Raw genomic sequence first — 22,154 nt, forward strand, 5'->3', positions numbered from 1 at the left:
TGCTTTCCTTGTCTCGTTCTTGCCTTCTTCTGTGTTCTTTGTCTTGATTCCTTGTGTTGTACTACCTCCTCTGTGTGCTGTTCCTTGCCTATCTGTCCTTGGTCCTGCTTGTTTCCTTCCTTGCTTGTCTTGTTGGAATAATTACTTGGATTCTGGCCTTGGTCTGACCCCTGACCTTCTGCTGTCTGCCTTGACCTCTGGCCCGTTACCCATTCTGCGGTCTGTTGCCTGCCACGACCCTTGCTCAGAATGACTCTCACTCGGCATAGCCCTAGGAACCCATCTAAGTCCTGCCAGCTGCCAGAACCCAAGGGCTCTACCTGCCGGGGAGGGGATTGGTATAGGTGAAGCTTCTTCGCAAGCTGCCGGCAGGGGCATAGCAAGCTCGCTTACTAGGTGCCACCAATCACAACGCAGTCACAAGGGTCCACTTCCTTCGACAGTCTTACACAGTGCTTCAGTTGCATCAGACCTCTCTGCGACAATGTCAGGCTGCTGAAGTCTTTTGAGATGTTCTCTCTGATCAACTCTGCTACTGCTGTCTCTTCCCTGACTTACCTGCTTGTAGGGGACGCTGTAATGCTTGCAGATATGCCAAGATCGGGAGCTGCTTTTCTTCTGCTAAGAAGCATGCACTGTGTATGTGCTGCTTCTCCTCTTGCTCATCCCATGGCCCCCCCCCATCTGCCTATCACCACCTGCAATTCACTGTTAAGGGTCCCTACCTTACCGATTACTCCTCCATCTCCCAGCACCATGCCCCCATCCCAAATTCTCCTTTCCCCCATGTCCTCTGACAGCTGCTCCATAGACTTTCTCTGTCCTCCCCCATGCTCCTGCCCATCCTCCTCCACTCCTTCAAACCCTCCTCCCCCTCCCCACACCAACTCACCCACCATGCTCCTGTCAGCATGCTCAACTGCTCCTGGACTCACAACCCCCCTCCGGCATACTCCTTACTTCCACCAGTAGTGCCCACCTACTCTTTTCCAAGCACGTAAACACAAGTGGCAATACCAAGCCTGACACGCAAAGACCAACACTTGCCAACAAAACTAATTCACTCAAGGGCCCAAGCAAAAGACTTAAGGATGGGAAACGGCATGGTTAAACATGCAAGAACGTTGGGGAAAATTACGGCATACAAATGCAAAACCATGATACACTTTCATAGGTCTTGGTCAGGGTATGTAAACTGGATATCCTTGGCGAAACCGTGAAATATAACAATAGGGTCTTAAGAAGAGGTAGTCTCATGGGTAGCGGCTGCCCTCATTTAAAATTTTTTACTAACATTCAGCATATTCCACATGAGCTTTTATCGAAGCAGGGGGGGGAAGGAATGGGTCATGGAGATATTATACAAAATAAACTTACTGGAGAGTTAACAGAGTCTTATCCAGATGTTGTAAAGTTGTAACAGTTAGTTTATTATTGACCATATTAGACTAGAAAGTTTACAGTGAACAAGTCAACATTGTTATGTTTAGTTGTAAAAATCACATAATATGTATTCCTGTATGACGACTGATTACATCATGTACATGGACTTTTTGCAGATTGTTCACTTGCTCTCATTTATTTTAACCCATCTCTCTCCAGAGGCCCAAGATGAAACATAACATACAAGAAATACATTTTATAATTACAAAAAAAATGTATGTGTGTGTTGTATATAGGCCTTAAGCCTGAGCTGTGTATTTCCTGACTTTGCTGGCAACATATTTCGCAACCATGTGCTTTGGCAAGCTCAGTACCGGAAGAAGCCAACACCCCAGAGACGATACCTGATTGGACAATAAAGTAACGTTCATAATTGGATATTAGAAGAAGATAATACACCCAGGATGCGCATCAATGTATTACTATTGGACAATGAAAAAAGTTTATAAACTCCAGCCCGAGGGCTCCGCATTTGAGAAGCAAGCTGAATGCCAATTGCCACTGACCTGCATCTCCAGAGAAACGACGACTTCCTCTTTCTCCTTGTTCCTCTTAACTGTATTGTCTTTGTATTGCTATCAATAAATTTGCCTTTTAGGTCATAAAGCTGTCTGAAGGTGCTTTCCGAATACCCGCCAAAAACAGTGTGTATATATATATATATATATATATATATATATATATATATATAAAATAAACTACACAAACAAAAGCTCCTTCATAACCAAGTGCCTTCACTTCTTGATAAAATTTCCTGCCATTCCTCAAAGACCCCTCTATGCTTTATTACCGTTTCAGCTCACCTTCTCTCTTAGTGCACTGTTTTCTTTTATTACGTTCTATTTGCAAATAATGTGCTTACTGCATGGGTAGCAAAGTTTATTTCTGGTGTGTTAGTAAAGAAAACGTAGGAAATATTAGCACACTTTTTTTTTTTTTTAACGTCTTATTTCATCGACCTCAGCATGAAAATAAAGGGACATAAGATGAAGAAAGGCCAAGGAATGTGCACCACAAATTCTCAGGATGGTGGAGGGAGGCAAAAAAGTCAGTAACAAAATTCAGGAAGGCATGGATGGGATGGGGCTACAGAGGATTTGCAGCCAAATGGGCCTGAAAGTGACCCCAGCAAGCAAGACGACACCGGGATTCTGCAAGAACAAAGGACAGGGCGCACAGGAAGAAGCTGGGCCCTGTGCGTTTTCACACGCTTTCTAAATTCGGTTACTTTTCTGCTTCTGCTGCCTGCCACGTGTCCGGTACTGACGCCAGGCAAAATATGAAGTCCTTAAGTCACACTTTGCCAATAAACTGAAGCATCACAATAAAAGGAAACAAAATTTAAAAAGAGAAAAAAATGTTCACAGTGACCAGCCGGCACCTGCCACCAGTTTCAGGGTCACGCAAGGTAATCATTACCTCTCTCTCCAAGTAACACTCAGAGAAAATATTTCTACAGACAATTTTCTACTGTACTGCAACCGCTGGAAAGAAGCAGTTTTTATTGAAAATCAGCACTCTTCTGTGTACAGAGAGAGATAGACAGATCTTGAATCAAATAAATAAATGCACATCTGCAACACTCAAAAAGGTTCAACCGTAAATGAATCTTAATATTCAATCAATAAGTCAAACTTCCTGAAACACCATTCAAAGCAAGCAAGAGACGAAACAGTGACGCATGTCAATTTTACCAGCAAGTTAATACCTCAACCACTTTCTACTGTGGCACTGGACAAAGTGTCCAGTTTAGCACCTTCAGCCCAGCAGCAGAGTTAGCTAGGACGTGGAAATTTTTCCCACCACATAGTAACAGGGTACCGTGCAACAAACCAAACCTTGTTTGTAGGTTATTCTGGAATTGTTTATACAATTGCTCCTTCCCTTGTAGGAGACCTGATGAAGGGGATATAGCCACACCTATGTTATTGTAGTCCAATAAAAGATATATCAAATGTGTGCCTTTACTCATAAAAATGTGTGGAAATAAAACATCAACTATATATATATATACATACATGTATCCATATACAAAATTATATATATGGTGATAATGCATATTCTCTCTCATGCATATTCATGGTGCATAGCCTGAAAATCAAACCTGTTTGTGGCTCTTGAGGACCAGAATGGGCCACCTCTGGACTAATATATCCTTGAGCTACCTTTCAGAAACTAACCCTGCTTTCAAGAGGTCATGGACATGCTAGAGAGATAAAGTTCCTGGATGGAATAAATGACAGTTTTATGGAGCAATTGATTCAGGAACAGACAAGAGAGGGAGCAATCTTAGATCTAATTCTCAGTGAAGCGCAGGATTTGGTGAGAGAGGTAAAGGTGGTGGGGCCGCTTGGCAATAGTGATCATAATATGATCAAATTTGAATTAATGACCAGAAGGGGGGACAGTAAGTAAATATACGGCTCTAGCACTAAACTTTCAAAAGAGAAACTTTGATAAAATGAGAAATAGTTTAAAAAAAAAACAAAACCAAAAAAAAAACAACACATCTTAGAGGCACAGTCTAGATGTATTCCATGTATTAAGAAGGGAGGAAGAAAGGACAAACGACTGCCAGCATGGCTAAAAGGTGAGGTGAAAGAGGCTATTTTAGCCAAAAGATCTACATTCAAAAATTGGAAGAAGGATCCATCAAAAGAAAAACAGGATAAAGCATAAACATTGGCAAGTTAAATGTAAGACATTGATAAGACAGGCTAAGAGAGAATTTGAAAGAAGTTGGCTGTAGAGGCAAAAACTCACAGTAAAAACTTTTTTAAATATATCCGAAGCAGAAAGCCTGTGAGGGAGTCAGTTGGACCGTTAGATGATAGAGGGGTTAAAGGGGCACTTAGAGAAGATAAGGCCATCGTGGAAAGATTAAATGATTTCTTTGCTTCGGTGTTTACCGAAGAGGATGTTGGAGAGATACCCGTTCTAGTGACGGTTTTCAAGGGTGATGATTCAGATGGACTGAACAAAATCTCGGTGAATCTAGAAGATGTGGTAGGCCAGATTGACAAACTGAAGAGTAGTAAATCACCTGGACCTGACAATATACACACCAGGGTTTTGAAAGAACTAAAAAATGAAATTTCAGACCTATTTCAATTAATGTGTAACCTATCATTAAAATCATCTGTTGTACCTGAAGACTGGAAGGTAGCCAATATAACCCCGATATTTAAAGAGGGCTCCAGGGGTGATCTGGGAAACTATAAACAGTTGAACCTGACTGGAAAAAATCATGGAAAATATTATAAAGAATAAAATCACAAAATATTTAGATAGACATGGTTTAATGGGACACAGCCAGCATGGATTTACCCAAGGGAAGTCTTGCCTCACAAATCTCCTATATTTTTTTTGAAGGAGTGAATAACATGTGGACAAGGTTAACCAGTAGATGTGTAATTGGATTTTCAGAAGGCTTTCAACAAAGTTTCGCATGAGAGGCTTGTAAGGAAACTAAAAAGTCATGGGATAGGAGGCAAAGTCCTTTTGGGTTTGCAAGTTGGTTAAAAGACAGGAAACAGAGAGTAGGATTAAATGGTCAGTTTTCTCAGAGGAAAAGGGTAAACACTGAAGTGCCTCAGGGATCTGTACTTGGACCGGTGCTTTTTAATATATTTATCTGGAAAGGGGTTCAATGAGTGAGGTGACCAAATTTGCGGATGACACATAATTATGCAGAGTAGCTAAATCTCAAGCGGATTGTGATGAATTGCAGGAGAACCTTGTGAGACTGGAAGATTGGGCTTCCACATGGCAGATGGAATTTAGTGTGGATAAGTGCAAGGTGATGCATATAGGGAAAAATAACCCATGCTCTAGTTATACAATGTTAGGTTCTATCTTAGGAGCTACCACCCAGGAGAGAGATCTAGGCATCATAGTGGATAATACATTGAAATAGTCAGCTCAGTGTGCTGCAGCAGTCAAAAAAAGCAAACAATGTTAGGAATTATTAAGAATGGAATGGCAAATAAAACAGAGGATGTCATAGTGCCTCTGTATCACTCCATGGTGAGACCGCACCTTGAGAACTGTGCACAATTCTGGTTGCCGCATCTCAAAAAACATAGTTGCACTGGAAAAAGTGCAGAGAAGGGCGATCAAAATGATGAGCATGGAACGGCTGCCCTATGAGGAAAAGCTAAAGAAGTTAGGGCTGTTCAATTCAGAGAAGAGATGACTGAGGGGGGATATGATAGAGGTCTACAAAATCATGAAAGGACTTGAACAGGTTAATGTAAATTGGTTATTTACTCTCTTGAATAATAGAATGACTAGGGGGTACTCCATGAAGTTAGCAAGTAGCTCATTTAAAACAAAATGGATAATTTTTTTTCATTCAGCACATAATTAAGCTGTGGAATTTATTGCCAGAGGATGTGGTTACAGCAGTTAGTGTTAACTGAGTTTTAAAAAGTCTTAGATAAATTCCTAGAGGAAAAATCCATAAACTGCTATTACTCAATAAGGAATAGTAGCTTGAGATTTATTTAATGTTTGGGTACTTACCAGGGTCTTGTGACTTGGATTGGCCACTGTTGAGAACAGGATGCTGGGCTTGATGGACCCTTGGTCTGACCCAGTATGGCATATCTTATGTTCTAAAACAAAACAAGCAGCTGACTACACCTGGAGTATCCCTTTGGTTACTCCTCCAGCCCTTTAGGACCTGTTATGGCTGAAATATGAACCTGTTGGACCACTGTCTGTTCAGCTTTGCGAACAGGTCTGGCTCCAACAGATGGCAGCTGACACAAGATGGGTGGTGCTCAGAACCAAGAGAAGCGTAATTTAGTAATCAGCCAGGCAAGGGTCGGGGCAGGCGAAGTCCGTTCCTAGAAAAGAATACCAGGCCGAGGTCCAGGACAAGCAACAAGCAGAGTAAAGTCAGAGCAGTCCAGGTGAAAAGCAAAGCAGGAGCTGTGTTACAGGAATAAGAGGACCCGCTGCTCAGGCAATTGTTGAAGCCAACTGGCTTTCCTTAAATACTTTAAATAGTGCTTATGCCATCAATTCCTGTCTTCAGGCTCTATAAAGCTCAGTACTAATCTGGGCGTGCCCCTAAGTCAGCTACAGGCTGCAGGGCAGAGCCAGGACACAGAGCCATGCTGGAAGGCCGCAGGAAAACCACACCAGAGAAGGGACAGAGAGGTACTGAGGGGGCTGGCTGCAGTGCAAGCCGCTGGGGTTGGAGATACATTGCACTGGAATAGACTGCCGGCAGAGATGTGCCAAGCAAAACCATGACGGAAATTAATTATGCTTGGGAAAGATGCAGGCAGTAGCGGTAACAGCAGGTGGAGGAGCTGTAGGTAAATGAAACTAGGGTCTGTGGGAGGCGATAAGGGAGCTGGAGTTGAGCTAGTTATGGAAACGCATGTTCAATCACGCTAAATGGAAGACAACTAAAGGGGAGAGTAGCAAAAGCCAACTTGCAGAGAACAGCACAGCATGGCTGAAGGAAGGCTTTGATAAGTTCTTAGCTATAACTGGGGAGGTGACAAGTTTCCTAGCATGGGCTGCAGATTAATATTGATACGTTTCCCAGCTAGGGAGAAGAGACATCCTGCTGGCCATCAAGTGTGCAAAGCTAACAGCTAAGATATGCAATTCTTGGCCTGATGGGCAGTGCAATGGCCATCACTGGAACAGTGAAGGCAGTCGAGCTTGCCCCGGCTCACTCAGCGGTGCACAGGGGTCAAAAGAGCAGACTGGGAGGGCCACGTGGTTTTTACCTGCTTTGGCAGCTAAGCGCAGACCTAGAAAACCTGACCAGGAAAAAAAGACCAAAGCTTATCATTCAAGAGCATCAAACTGCAGAACACACAATACCCGATCAAATATCCAGGAAACTGGTAGCAAATTTAAAACTCATTTAAGAAAAGTATCTTTTTTTTTTTTTAAGTTAATGCACAATTAAGTTGTGGCATTCGTTGCCAGAAGATGTGATCAAGATCTGTAATTTAGCTGGGATTTAAAAAAAAAAAAAAAAAAAAGGTTTGGATAAGCTCCAGGAAGACCGGTTCACTTTCGCCTAGCAGCCAGGGTGGCTTGGGGGATATAACACAAAAAAATGACAGAAGATAAGATTGTAAGGCCCATCCAGATAGCCCAATTTCGCTTCTGGTGCATAGTCACAGATCCCAGGTGCTGTCTGTGGATCAGTATTTCAGACAAGTAGTCCCATAATAGCATGGTTTAGCTCATCTTTGCATTATACTCCTACAGGCAGGAAAAAAAATTGTTTGGCTCTCCCTTTTTTTTTTTTTTTTTTTTACTACCTCTTAGAAGGAAATTCGTATAATAGCCCTGGGTGAATTCTGCACTGCTGGAGGGCAGAATTTGCACAGAATTCCCCCCCTGCGTAGAAATTCCAGTTTCAATTTGGAGCAGATCCTATTGTGCCACAAGCGGACCCCATCCTGCTCAAGGTGAAGATGAAGGCCCTGGCGTGCTGTGTCGAGAAAAGGAAGGTGCAAGTCCCAGCATGCTGCGAGCGGAGTAGGGCCCCGGTGAGTCTGGGCGTAGTGGTGAATTCTGTGAGAGACTGAGAAGCTGTGTGTAGAGGTGTGTTTAAGAGTGCAAGTCTGTGTGTGTATGTGAGCATGTGAGAGAGTGTGTGCCATAGAGAGGGATTCTTTGTGAGGAGATTGTAAAGAAATGTGTATGTGTGAGATCTGGAGCTGGTGTGCCTAAAAAAGGGAATGTGTCTATGTTGTAAGTTGACTTAGAAATTAGCCACTGCTATTACTAGCAACAGTAACATGGAATAGACTTAGTTTTTGGGTACTTGCCAGGTTCTTGCAACCTGGATTGGCCACTGTTGGAAACAGGATGCTGGGCTTGATGGACCCTTGGTCTGACCCAGTATGGCATGTTCTTATGTTCTCATGAGGGAGATTGCTTGTGAGAGAAGGATCCTGTGTGAAGTGAAGGGGTGGGTGGGTGTGAGTGTATATATATAAATAGATAGATAGAGGTGAGAGTGTAGGGGTGTGGGTGGGAAGAGGTGTGCGTGTAAAGGGGCGTGGGTATAAGACAGAAAGAGCACCAATGTTAAGGGGTGAGAGATAGGTAGTCCGCGTGAGGGTGTATGTACGAGAGAGAAAAGAAGCCTGTGTGAGGGTGTGTGCGCGTGCGAGAGAGGAGCCTGTGATGGGGTTGAGAGCATGGGTGTGCCGCTTGGATGGGGAGGCGTCTTTAGAAGCGCCCCCACCCCCCGAGGCGACTTTCCCAACTTATTCTGCGACTTGTGTTCCCATCTTCGTTGCTGGAGGTGGAATACTGTGGTTCTACCGCCATGGCTTCCACCCCCACTGCGAGAGTGTCTGCGGAGGCAACCCAGAGCACGGCAGGAAATATTCATTGAGAGACAGGGAGCCTGTGTGTGTGTGTGAGAGAGAGAGAGAGAGAAGGAGGGAGCCAATGTGCCAGAGGTGTGTGTATGAGAGAGATAGGTAGCCTGTGCGAGGGTGTATGCATGAAATAGAAAGGGAGTCTGTTTGTGGGGGAGAGAGAGAGGGAGCCTGTGTGAGGGGCAGTACTGAGAGAGGGCTCAAAATTTTAACGTGAAGATAAGAGTGGAAGGGGTAGAGCCTAGCTGAGAAGGGGAGAGATAGTGGAGGGTGAAGGAGTTGCTTTATTTATTTAAAAATGTTATATACCAACGGTTGTTGGGAACATCTCGTCGGTTTACATGAAAACGTAATGCAGCGAACGGGCTTTACGTAAAACAAAGAACATGGAAAGATAAATTTCGGGCTAACTGGGCACCGGGAGGGAGAAGAACTATAATATTATACAAATTTTATACTAAAAACTAAGTAAAAAAAATGTATATCAATTTTATACAAAAACTAGGGAAACAGGGGCCTGAGAGGGCAAAGTGAAAGGAGCCTGGCCCAGGGAAGTAGGGAGAGAGAGTGGAAGAGACATTCTTACAATGTACACTTCTAGTGAAATTCTGCTCAAAATATTTAAAACTCTGCATCTTCAACTAATAATTTTTTTCTGTATTACATTTTAAATGAATTACTTAAAGATTATCATGTATTTTGAGTTATTTTGACCAATATAAATTATGCAGAATTTTCACTTTTTCTGCGCAGAATTTCACCTGGAGTAATGGGAGAAATGTCTCAGGTATTAACAACAAAACCTGCATGCTGGATACCAGATTTAAGAAGCAGCGGTCAATCCATGGCCCCTGAACTACAAGTCACCTCGATGACTTGAGCTAGATGCAGGGGGATGGGAGGTGAGGAGTAAGAAAGGGAGGAATGAATACATAAAGCATTTGCAAAACAAAAAAACTTCCAAGTAGGCTGGTTCCAACAGAGCTGCAAACCCAGCAGAGGAGTAGGGGGAAGAAATACATTCTGAAGATAAAAATCTGCAAGTAAAAAACGAGGAACTGTTTTAAAAATGAAGATACCTATGGACTGAAATCAGAACTAGGAAAGCTAAGAAACAAATCCGAATTCATGGATAAGATGCAGCCAGGACAGCGCTCTCAGTGGCAGAACACTTTAGAACCCCGGGGGTTTATTTAAAAGAAAGCTCACCTGGCTTTAAGCGACTTCCCTTCTCTCTGTGCGGCGTTAGTCCGTAAGCCTTTGAACGCGCAGGCGCAGAACAAGGCCGGAAAGCGGAGCGCGAGCAAATCCGCGCGGACTCGCCTGGCTGCCACGGAAGCGGCGCGCTCCAGCATCAGAGCGCGGAGCTGCAGGCACACAAAACGTGGCGACCTCGCCCCTGGAAATGAGCCGCTCCCCGGCTTCAAAGGGACTCCGCCAGGCCAAGAAGCAGTGTAGAGAGGCCTTTCCCGAAAACCCCCCTCTCTGCACGCGGCGGCATGGCACGCTGGGAAATGGAGTTCTGCACCTCTGCAAGCCCCGCCCCCACGAAGGCAGGGAGGACGGTCTTCCAAACTAAAACCAATATAAACTAAGCAACTCTGCCAAGGAGCTGTGAACTCATTCCGACAGCTGCTGGCCAATGCACAAAAGAGCATTTCATTCCTACCTCCGTTTCTGAATTTGTCACCGTACTTGGCATTACATTTTATACTTAACTTTGCTACTTCTGATCTATTTTCCAGCGAGGAATATACTGTTTAAAATAAGTTGCCCTGGGCACTGCACCATCTAAAACCCCACAATGCATATATTTTCTTTTGCTCTCTCAAGCAATCTGTCTCCATACGGGTTTGCAGGAATGAACTTTGCTCGTAAACCAACCTACACTGGATACAATCCCAAACTCTCAAACTTAATGCTAAATGCTTACAATTTGCATACTGCCAAAGAGAGCTTCCTTCTGGAGTTCATAAGGTGCAATGTGTGCAGGAAACATGTCTAATACACCTGCAAGTCCATAATCCGGCCAGTGGCGCCCAATACCACCAGGACGGTTTTTCCGCAACTCTCTACCATATTTTCATGGTCTCCGATTGCACGTCTAGGTAGTTGAGGATTTTTGTTTCAGAGCATAATCAGTTTGTACCAATAACGCTATCGGCAATGCTATTCTTGTGTTGTCCTCCTTCGCCCAATTTTCTAACACCGAGCTTTCGATGAGTGGGAATGGGAGTGTCCCAGGTGTTCTCATAAGAGGGCATCTATAAAAGCAACACCATGCCAACCCTTCCGTACAAACCCTTAATAATGATGATATCACAATACCCCTTCCACTCCATTGCCTTCTTCCTCTATTTAGAGTGTCCATAAGCAGAGCTTCCTATTGCTGTGCGGCAAATAGCCTTGAAAGTGGAGAGTTACTGCTGGTGCTTACAGCCTGCCCTATGCAATCTTGATGTGCTTTTATGCAATTTTTCGTTGGCTAGTCCTAAACGTTTTACTGTGCGCTATTTAGATTCAATGCAGACTAATACAAAATAGCACTGGCCATTTCACTGTTGTGCATGTTAAAATTAAATAGCTTGCAACTGAAACATAACAAAACTGCTGCCAGCCCACCTCTATTATGCATTTTCCATTTACAATCACATTTCTGTAGCAACTGCCATCCAAACAGGACTCCAATTTGGGGAGCAAAGTCTGGCTAGCAGTTTTGATGCACAAACCTTATGACAGGTTTCAGAAGGGAAAGGAGAAAAAAGGATTATGAGACTAACCCTGATTTGCAAGGCTTGTTTCCCCAGACACAAAATGGGGAAAACCCTTCAGTACAGCCGGCCCAATGTCACCGCCACCGAATCATAAATCAACTTAGGCACAGGGACGACGAAGGGACCTGGTCCTGGGTCATACACGGTTAGGAGAGCAGCAGGACTGCACCGAGCTCCAGGACAGCGCAGCTCGCCCTAGTTCACTGCTTGAATTGCTTCGGCATACCTTGGTCCATTCATTCATAACCAATTATGGCACATGAAGACCAAATGGCTCATCCAGGCTGCCCAGTTGGGATTCTTCCTCTCTAGTTTTCTACCACTTTGGGTAAATGAGCATACAGCTACATAGTTAATTAATGAGGGCAGATGAAGATCAAAATGGGCCATCCAGTCTGCCCAACAAAGTGTTTAGATTTATGTATTTAAATTTATTTACAATTTTTATTCTGTTCTTTCCAAAGAATTAAGGTGGGTAACAAAAATAAGATTCATAAAATCTTCAAACAAACAAATGTACAAAAAACACCACAATCATCATGTCTGGCCCTAAGTGAAACACCAACGGTCGCCAAGCCTATAAATTCCCTATGGCCCACCTCGATGCGCCTCACCACATTACTCCAGCTCTAATACCTAGTTTTCAAATGCCATTTTATGCAGCATGGTTTGGTATCTAATTTTGGGTTTTTTTTAATCCACATGCAAGTCATCAACCGCGGCTGCGCCGGTAACGTGTTCCCAAACAGCAGCCCCCACAACAGGAAGGGCCCTATCCCAGTGTCTCTATCCAGTGGGCAAATCATGAAGATGGAATATCCAAAAGTCCTCATTGTGCCAATCAAAGAGCATGCTGAAAGTATTTGTGCATAAGCATGGCAGCCTGATATTTTATTCTCCAGTAGACCAGAAACCAACATAGCCACCCAAGTACATGATCTTTTAATACACGTGCCACTCAATATATACGCAGCTGAGTTCTGAATAACCTGAAGTGCACGGACGGTATTGGCTGGTAGTCTCATATATAGTAAAGTGCAATAATCCAGCATTGATAAAAGCATGCCTTACAAAACTGAGCAAAAGTCATACAAATTCAGGAGAGGATACAATCTGCGAAGTGTACGGAGTTTGTAAAATGAAGGTTTGACCGCTGCCTTTATCTGTGGCCTGCATACAAAGATCTAAAGTCCAAGATAACTCCTAAATTACAGGACTTGGATGACAATTGGAATTTTGCAACCTTCAAAGTCAAATGATGTTGGATAATCTGTAGAGCAATTTCTACTCTGAATCATAACTTCCATCTTATCAACATTCAACACAAGTTTATGATGTTGTCAACCTCCCACAGATGACAATCAGATTGAGACCATTTTACAGGCACGAAAAAACTCTGGTCAGCATACAGTTTGTAATTTAGACCCCCAAGGACAGAAATTTGCAAAGCGCTGACATTTATATGCTAAATAAGGTAAGCACAGGGGTGAGCAAACTGGGATGGGGGGAGGCCAGGTCCCTGGGGAGTGGTGGCATGAATAACCCTGCAGGGGAGCACACTGGCTGCCCCAATCAGAAAAGAAAAAAAAAAAATGTCTACACTGTTGAGTCTTTGTGCCATGAAGAGAGGGAGAGCGTAGTGACATCAATGTAAGCAAGCTACAGCTTAGCCATGCATCCCTTGCGGTAGGGGCTGGAAAGAGCAGACGTTAGCTACTTGGTCCACACAGAGTAAGTAGCTCCTTGCCCTACCTGGGCAAGGAGCTACTTACTCTGTGGGAAAGCAAGGACATGGGAGGAACCGCTGTGGGGTTCCACAACACAGAAAAAGCTGCCACTCTCAGCCTGAAAGGAGTTACTGCCGCTGCCAGGCCCCTCCCCAGGGCGAAAGATCACAGCTTGTGGTCTGCCCTGGGGGGGGGGGGGGGGGAAAGAGACCTGCGGACCGATACAGTAAAGTCCGCGGGAGAGCAGGCGAACAGGCCACTCCTCCTGTATGCGCGATTCTGTATTCAAATTAGGTCCGGCGGTAAAAACAGGTAAAAAGACGCTAGGGACTAGCGCCTCTTTTTGGACAGAAGCGGCGGCTGTCAGCGGGTTTGACAGCAGACGCTCAAATTGCCGGCGTCTGTTCTCAAACCTGCTGACATGCACAGGCTCGGAAACCGGACGCCGGCAAAATTGAGCATCCGATTTTCAACCTGCAAGCCACTGGCCGACTTCAATTTTTTTTTTTTTTTTTTACTTTTTGTAACTTTCGGGACCTCCGACTTAATATCGCCATGAAATTAAGTCGGAGGGTGCACAGAAAAGCAGTCTTTACTGTTTTTCTGTGCACTTTCCCGGTGCCCGGAAAAATTAGCGCCTACCTTTGGGTAGGCGCTAATTTCTGAAAGTAAAATGTGCGGCTTGGCTGCACATTTTCCTTTCTGAATCGCAAGGGAATACCTAATAGCGCCCACAACATGCATTTGCATGTTGCGGGCGCTATTAGGTTCGGGGGGGGGGGGGGGGGGGGGGGGGGGGGGGGGGGGTTGGACGCGTGTTTTCGGCCCCTTACTGAATAAGGGTTAACACTAGCACGTCGAAAACGCGCGTCCAATCGCTTGTTAACAGTGCGCTCCACCGGAGCGCACTGTACTGTATGGGCCCGCTGGTGAGGTAGGGGAGGAGAATGGGGAGGTGGGGGAAAAGAGAATAAAGGCAAAGAATGTAAACAAGTCAAATAATCAAATCAAAACATAAGAAAAAAGACAAGCAAACGAAGAAACACAAAACAAAAAGAGAGAAAATAAGAAAAATGAGTGAAAACAGGAAAAAAAAAAGTTGAGTTTTTCTCTGCTCCTAAAAATATTTGGCTGCTACCTAAGCTTTTGGAAACATTTTCCAGCCCTTACCACTGTGGTGCATCTCTCTCTGGGTGTCGAGCATGTCTCTCTGCGCCTGTCTGATTTGCTATGCTCTGGGTGTGTGCTCGTGGGTCTGCCTGTGTCCGAGTGTGGCGTATCTGTCTGCGTTTTTCTGTCTCGATGTGGTATGTCTGTCTGAGTGTCCGGCTTCTGTCTCACTGGGGGCCGATGTAAGAAAAAAAAAAAAAATCGGAGTTAAATTTCAGCACGGGTTTTGCTTAACACACACGGTACAAAACAGGACTCCCCATGGGATGCAGTAAGTTAATGGGATGCATTCCTCCTCTACTTATTTCACTATTGTTATTGTTTTCTTCTTTTGCAACTATGTATAATTTATCTGATTGTTGTTTTGATTCTGTAAACCGTTGCGATGGCTAAACCGAATGACGGTATATAAAAACGAATAAATAAATAAATAAAACAGGAGTGTAACTAAATGAAAAAAAGCAAGCTAAAACGCGAGCGAACCTGAAAAACTTACACCGATGCAGAAAAGCGCTTTAAAAACAGGAGTGAAGAGGCAAGTGCCAGAAGCTGGAAGGCGTGGGACCGCAATGACCTTGCATGCAAGGCTGGCACTGGGCATGCCAAGTGAAATCAAAGGGTAGGGCACCGACAGCCAAACAAGTAAGTGCTGTGCATCCCTAACAGCTGTAGATGCCCAGTGCCAATCTTACCTGCAAGGTCATCTCGGGCACACTCCTTCCAATTTCAAGCTCTTACTCTCCCTTACTCTATTTTACAGAACAGAGTGGATTTTCAGGTTGACTCCTTGGCCTGGGGTGGGAAAGGTAACGCACGTTTCTGGGGGCCGTGACATCCTATTGCTGTGGCCGCGCGGTAGCACCTCGCTGTTTCTACCACACTGGGCAGGCCTACGGCTGTACATAACGTAAGCTCTCTGGGGAAGGCTTCTTCAGCTGAACAGTATATGCACTTTGGTGTTGCGAATCCTGACTTTGGTGTACTGTTCAGCTGCAGGTGCCTTCCACAGAGATCTACCTCTTAAATTTACTTGCTGTTCCTCGTCAAGATGACCTTGAACGAGAGAAGGTACCCAGCAGCAATCTCACATGCACTGCCATTCTGGCAAGCCATAGCAGGAAAAAGCAAAGCATAAGCTCTCTGGGGTAGGAACCTTCACAGCTGAACAGTTTATAATTTGGTGCTTTGCGTCCGACTTTAGCATCCTGTTCAGCTAACAGATGCCCCCCCCCAGAAAGTTTATGATTTGTTAAGTTAGCTGTAGGTGCCCATCCCAGAGAGCTTATGCTTTGATTTTACTTCTTGCCATTCTCTGCCAAAAGGGCCTTGGGATGCAAGAATTTGCTCCCTGGAGTGGGCACTTACACTTGCAGATTCCTGATGTACTCTGACCGGTGAAATAATGGAAATTATTATTCTGCAAATATATATTGCAATAACCAATTCAAAACAGCTCCAGCTGTCCCGCGATTGTCGCTTTTTTTTCTGAGTTAAAAAGACAGCGCATGCACTGCGCTGCGTCAGACGCTTTTCTATCCCCTGCATTGACAGGAAGGTCCCTTTAAACCTTGCGCCGACTTTAATAGGATAAGTCTATGTGATTCATCTTTACAAATTAATATTATCGTTCCACAAAAGTGCGCCGCTATTCATACAAGGACATTTGCATCTTTCTGTATTTTCTTTTGCATCTCTCTTTTATCAGAATAAGCCACATTAAAGCAGCGTTTTTTCCCCAATGGTGAATAAGCCGCACATCTTCAAAATTTCTAGCACACGAGCATACTGTACCCCATGAGGAAGGAAGAACTCCGAAACCCTGCAGCGTCGGGTGTCCAGACAGTGTGCAATTTAAAATCATGCCGGAAAGGGAACCAGAAACAGGACTTTAAATAGCAAGCGACAGTTTTCGCGGACCTGCAAGGAACCCTTTCTACATTCAAGTCCAACGTGGTGTCTCGTTTTTGAGAAAGCCGTTGTTACAGCACTCAATAACACATCATCAAGCTAAGTATCACCGCTGTATAAGTCATTGCGGTGGTTCAGCTTTTTGATTTAAAAGAGAAAGATAAAAGGGCCTAAGCAACCGATGATTAAATCTGTCAGCACATAGAAGCATAAAGCTCGTATAGGTAACCAGAGATACATGCTGGAACCTGGTGCATTATAATGGTTGCAGGGCCATAATCACAGTTAAAATGGCGCCGGCCATCCAGTGCTCCCATTTGACAGGGGCCGGCCCATGGCACGGATACCCTATCACATGGTAAGGGCAAAGGGCCATTGGCGCCATTTTGATTAGTGGCAGCTGACGGCCCGGGAGCGGGAGATCGCTCCCAGGCAGGGGCGGATCGGGCATCCCCCGGTGGGCCGGTCGCGGCTGTGACAGAGCCGTGCTCGGCAGACCACGTGGTAGCTCCGGGGCCGGCCAGGGTGGCGAATCCCCGGGCCGGTCGTCAGCACGAAACCGTCCCTGCTCCCGGGACCCCCACTGGACCACCAGGTACCCGTAAAAAGTTTTGGGGGGGGGGGGGGGGGGAGTCGGGAGGGTGGGGGAACTAAGGGATTATTTTTGTGCCGTTTTTCCCGCCCTCCCCCAAAATGATAAGAGAACCCCCACGATCAATATCGTGGGGTTTTCCTATCATTTTGGGGAAGCCCCCGATTTCTGATGATTTTGAAAATATCAACGATATTTTCAATCGTCCGAAGCCCGATTCACATCCCTAATTAATGCAAAATGCCGCAGCACGAGTTCTTACCGGCAAGAAGAAACATGAACACATCTCCCCAATTCTGATGAATCTCCATTGGCTACCGATCATACAAAGGATCAAGTACAAGACATTAACTACTTTACATAATGAAATCTACAAAGTTGACAACTCCTCCCTGATCACATGCTTCAACTGCACAAAACACCACGCACTACAAGAATCACTGGCAAATTGCAACTAATCATAACCCCCCCTTACCTCTGCTAAACTATCCATCACCAGGAATATAGAGCCTTCTCTATTGCAGGACCAAAAGAATGGAACTCTCTACCAATCTACCTAAGTTCGATCAGGGACTCCAAATCTTTCAAAAAAGAACTTAAAATATGGTTATTTAGACAAACTTTCACAGACGGAGTTGGATAACCTAATCCATTATCTTAAGATTCACTCCCTGTAACAACCATGCTTTTAAATCCTCCTCACCCCTTCTTACCTATTACACCATTTCTCTTCTAATTTTATATTACTATTTATTTTTACTCCTTTATTTCCCTTGTACCTTTCCTTTTATTCCTAACCAGCTCACCTTTGAATAAATTGCTCTAACACACCCTGCAATGTTACTCTTAAATTATTTCCCTAATTAACTAACATCACTTGTTAAATCTCAGCAAGACCGATTTGTAAGTCATTCTCTTTTTAAATCTGTTTAACTTCTGCTTTTGCCGAAATGTTAATTGTTATCTACATTTATGTGCGTTATGAACACGTTTTATGTATGAAGTTGTTTTTCACTGTAAACCGGAGTGAAGGCATTCTGCTATACTTCGGTATAAAAAAGAAACTAAATAAATAAATAAAATAATTAGGGTATCCCAACAGTGAGGTTCCAGTAAAAGCAAAAGTAGTCCATGTACCCATCCTGAGCTGAAGGATTCCAAATTATCCATATCAACTGAAAATCAGTTTGTTAATGCCAACAAAAAACACACTTTGACATGTCTGTATGCCAACTCTAAGAAGAAGGTAGGAGAGTTAGAGTGTATAGCATTGAATGATGAATTGGCATAATTGGCATCTGAGAGTCCTGGTAGAAGGAAGATAACTAATGGGACAGTGCTATATCAGTGTACAAATTATATCACAATGATAGGAAGAATCAACTTGTTGGGGGGGGGGGGGGGTGCTTTATGTCCAAGAGGGCATAGCGTACAACAGGATACAAGTTCATAGAAGACACTAAATGCTCAGTAGAATCTATATGGGTAGAAATCCCATGCGTGTTGGGTAAGAGTATAGTGATAGGAGTACACTACCATCCACCTGGTCAAAATGGGGATATGGACAATGAAATGCTAAGAGAATCAGGGAAGCGAACCAATTTGGCAGTGCAGTAATAATGGGAGATTTCAATTCCCCCAATATTGACTGGGTAAATGTATCATCGGGACATGCTAGACAGAGAAAGTTCTTGGATGGAATAAATAACAGCTTTATGGAGCAATTGGTTCAGGAACCGATAAGAGATGGAGCTATTTTAGATTTAATTCTTAGTGGAAAGCAGGATTTGGTGAGAGAGGTAACTGTGGTGGGGCCACTTGGCAATAGTGATCATAACATTATCAAATTTGATCTAACAACTGGAAGGGGGAAGGAAGATTGGAAAGTGTACAGCATCAGAGGGAGGGAGGGAAAGAACAGAGCGAAGGAGGGGAGAGACAAGTGCAGAGAAAGACACATGATCAGCTACTGTACACAAGCTTCAAAACAGATGGAAAGGCCAAAATATACTGCAAACTCACCATTTCCATGATTTCCCTTCTTCCAGTTGTTTTCTTTCCTCTTTTGTAATCTTAACACTTTTTGATTTCTTTGGCTCGCTTTCAGCACAATCTTGCTCTTTAATTTTTCTCTTTCTAGAATCTCTCTTATTCTGCTTGCCTCCTCTCTCTGTTTTATCTTTGGTCTTCTCTTTCTTTTTCAAGTTCACTGCATTGTTTTCTTTCATCTGTCTCTTTCTGTCCTTTTCTTCCATTTCTTCTTGCTCCGATTCCGCACTTTCATCTTTTATGATTTTTCGTTTTAATCTTTTGGTTTCCTTATTTTTCTCATACTTGATTGCTTTATCTATCATTTCAGCATCTTCCATAGCTGCTTTCCTCTTTTTATGCTTTTCTTTAGGTTTCTTCTCATCCCTAGTTTCCTTTAGCTTTTCTCTGTTCCTTTCTCTTTCCTCTCCTCTTCATCTTCCATCTCCATTTTCTCTCTCTTTGCATTTTTCTCCATTTCTTTATCTACATCTCCATTTAATCTTCCTTCCTCAAATGCATTCCCATTTTCCCGTTTACTTTTTCCCCCTACTTCATCGACTTCTTCCATTTCTTTTTCATTATCTTCTTCCTCTGCACTTAGCATTCCCACGTCATTTCTATTTCCGTCCAGTAATTTGTCTCTCTCTCTGCCTTCAGTTTCCCCCATTTCTGCCTGGTCTTTCTTCTCACCTTTTACTTCTAGCTGTTCAGTCAAACCCATATTTGCCTCTATCCAAATTTCCTTAACTTTCCTTTCATTTTCATGTGTTTCTCTTTTCCCACAGTTTCTTTGCAGTTTCACTGTTCTATGGGTCTTTTTATCTTTCTCCTGCCTCCTGATTTTCTTTTCTTTGTCATCTCTAGTTTCTGTTACCTTCCCTTTGCTTTTATACTTTTCATCATCTGAATTCTGCTTATTTGCCATGTCCACCCTCTGTTTCTTCTTGGACTTTTCCTCCTCCACTTTGTCTTTTACCTGTATTGTTTCAGTTTGCAAGTCTTTTTCTCCCTTTTCATTTGCCAATATTTCTTCCAGTACGCTCTTATGTTTTCTGTCTTTCTCCTTCGCTTGACCTGGCCCATCTACAGTTTCTTTCTTCACATTTTTCTCTTCGTACACCTCTCTGTTCTCACCTGCTTCCATCTCTTTATATTCTTTGCCTTCTGTCTTTTCTTTCCATCTAAGTTTTTCTCTTTTATCTGTCACTTGTTCTCTCTCTGTATTCTCAGTGTCTGCTTTCTCCAGATCTTTATCTTGTTCGTTAATCCTCCCTTTTCCTTCCAGATTCTCTTTATTAGTGATCTGTTTTTTCTGCACAGTCTCATTTTCTTCCTTTACTCCTTTAGCTTCTATGTTCCTACAAATTATCTTCTCTTCTACTTGTTTTTTCTCAATTCTCTCCAATTTTTGTTCTCCCTCTCCCCTTTCCCCTCCAAATCGTTCTTTATCTGTCAATTGGTTACCTGTCTGTATTTTTCCCTCAATATTTTCTTGTATTTTTTCTTTCCTATTGTGTTTCTCTTCCTTTGTTTTTCTTTTATCTACCACTGCCTTCTCACTCATTCTACAGTTTAACTCCAGTTCTTTTCTTTTGGCTCTTTCATTTGCTATTTCTGTTGTGTCCATCAGTTGGTCACCTACCATGTTCTCATTTTCCCTTCTTCCCTCTACTTCCATAGCTCCCTTCTCTTTTGTTTCCCCCTTTCTCTCATGCTCATCTTCCACTACATTCATTTTATTCATCCCCTGTGTCTTCTCCACACTTTTGTGCTTCTTTCTTTCTTCCTTATCCTTTTTTTCTCTGCGCTCAGCCTTTTCAGCTAATTTTTTTTCATTTTGGTTCTGTTTTCTTCTCTCATCTTTGGTTTCCTTCTTTTGGTGTTTCTTTTCAAATTTCTCTCTCTCTTTATCACTCGTTTTTTCACCTTTCTTGCATTGCCTTTTACCATCACTGCTATTGCTTTTATTCTCAATTTTCAGTGAAGCTTCACCTTTGGCACAATACTTTTCCTCCTCAAGAGATTCATTTTCCCTCTCTACCTTAATTCCTTTCATTTCGCTCTTCTTTCCACAGTCCTTTGGTCCTTTTATGTTCAAGTTATTTTTTACACAACACAAGTCATTCTCATGTGTGTCTGTGTTCCCATTTATTACTCTTTCCTTGCTGTTCCCAAGCTTTGCCCCTTTACCACTTTCAGCTTCAGCAGGTTGTTCTCTCTCCTTCCGGTCTGTCGTGAAGTTTTCCTTTTCTCGCCCTCCATTATTTATTTCTCTCAGCTGCTGGGTTGCTTTTTGTTTACGATGGTGCTCTTCCATGTTCTGTTTCATGAGATGCTCCACTGTGACCGATACTGGCTTCTTGATTTTCTCATTCTTCCTTTCATCTTCCTCATGTAAAATTTCTTTACTGAGCTGATCAAAAGCTTTGGTGCTTCCTCTCTTGCTCGTACTAGTCTTCAAACGTGTCTCTTCATCTTGTCGCGTAACCTTTAGAACCAGATTGGAGAACGAACATTACTCATGTACATACTGAACCTCCAAAGCTTCACAATGTGTGGGACAGCATTTGGCATTCCCTCAATTTGGACACACAAGGCAGCTGGTCGGCTGAAGGGGGAAAAAAAAAGGGCCTGCAACCCAAGGGGCATAGCACATGTAGTTAAGCCTCCCTTTTGATTTATTTTTTTTTATATTTATAAAATAAATTCACAAGTCTGACTGAAGTCAGTCAACAGGGGTATGAAATAAACATTTTTATACGCTGCTGGACAGGAAAAGCTGCAATATATATAACCCACTCAAATACAACACATGGCCACATACATCCTAAGGGGCCTACCATTCATGAACACTAAAAAAGGACTTTTTTTTTTTTTTTTTTAAAGTTTCACAAAATAGAAAAGGAGTTTAAAGTTAGCTTGCCAAAGGAAGTTAGTTAAAAGAACAAAAAAAGAGATGGCTAAAAAGAATACCTTTTTAGGTTATCAAATGTTTAAAGATACGAGTTTTGGGGATTATTAAGGTCTCTTCCTCAGGCAGTGTTGAACCTTAACTGCATTATTTGCTCATTCATTCTATTATCCTACTACTCTGTATGCTGTTTGTTTTTTTCCTTTTCCATGAACTTGTTTCAACTTT

General features: G+C 43.2%; 2 protein-coding genes across 8 annotated transcripts in view; both read right to left on the bottom strand.

Annotated features, from left to right (window-relative positions):
• The window catches only part of TOP1MT (DNA topoisomerase I mitochondrial), a 100,591-nt gene extending 81,215 nt beyond the window's left edge, over positions 1 to 19,376 (bottom strand). For 2 of the 3 annotated variants that reach the window (XM_029592171.1, XM_029592172.1), the window contains exon 1: positions 19,007 to 19,376. In XM_029592171.1, coding sequence (XP_029448031.1) covers positions 19,007 to 19,353 — 347 coding nt within the window. In that variant the 5' untranslated portion in view covers positions 19,354 to 19,376. Of the gene's footprint in view, positions 1 to 10,022; positions 10,317 to 19,006 lie in introns of those variants that run through there. The other variant, XM_029592173.1, reaches the window with a different exon arrangement.
• Positions 19,377 to 19,390: 14 nt separating this feature from the next.
• The window catches only part of LOC115085774 (trichohyalin-like), a 53,159-nt gene continuing 50,395 nt past the window's right edge, over positions 19,391 to 22,154 (bottom strand). For all 5 annotated transcript variants that reach the window (XM_029592165.1, XM_029592166.1, XM_029592168.1 and 2 more), the window contains one exon: positions 19,391 to 21,503. In XM_029592165.1, the coding sequence (XP_029448025.1) occupies positions 19,410 to 21,503 (2,094 nt within the window). In that variant the 3' untranslated portion in view covers positions 19,391 to 19,409. The remainder of the gene's footprint in view (positions 21,504 to 22,154) is intronic.

The sequence above is a fragment of the Rhinatrema bivittatum genome, chromosome 2 (assembly GCF_901001135.1).
Source record: "Rhinatrema bivittatum chromosome 2, aRhiBiv1.1, whole genome shotgun sequence".
Classification (NCBI taxonomy): Eukaryota; Metazoa; Chordata; class Amphibia; order Gymnophiona; family Rhinatrematidae; genus Rhinatrema; species Rhinatrema bivittatum.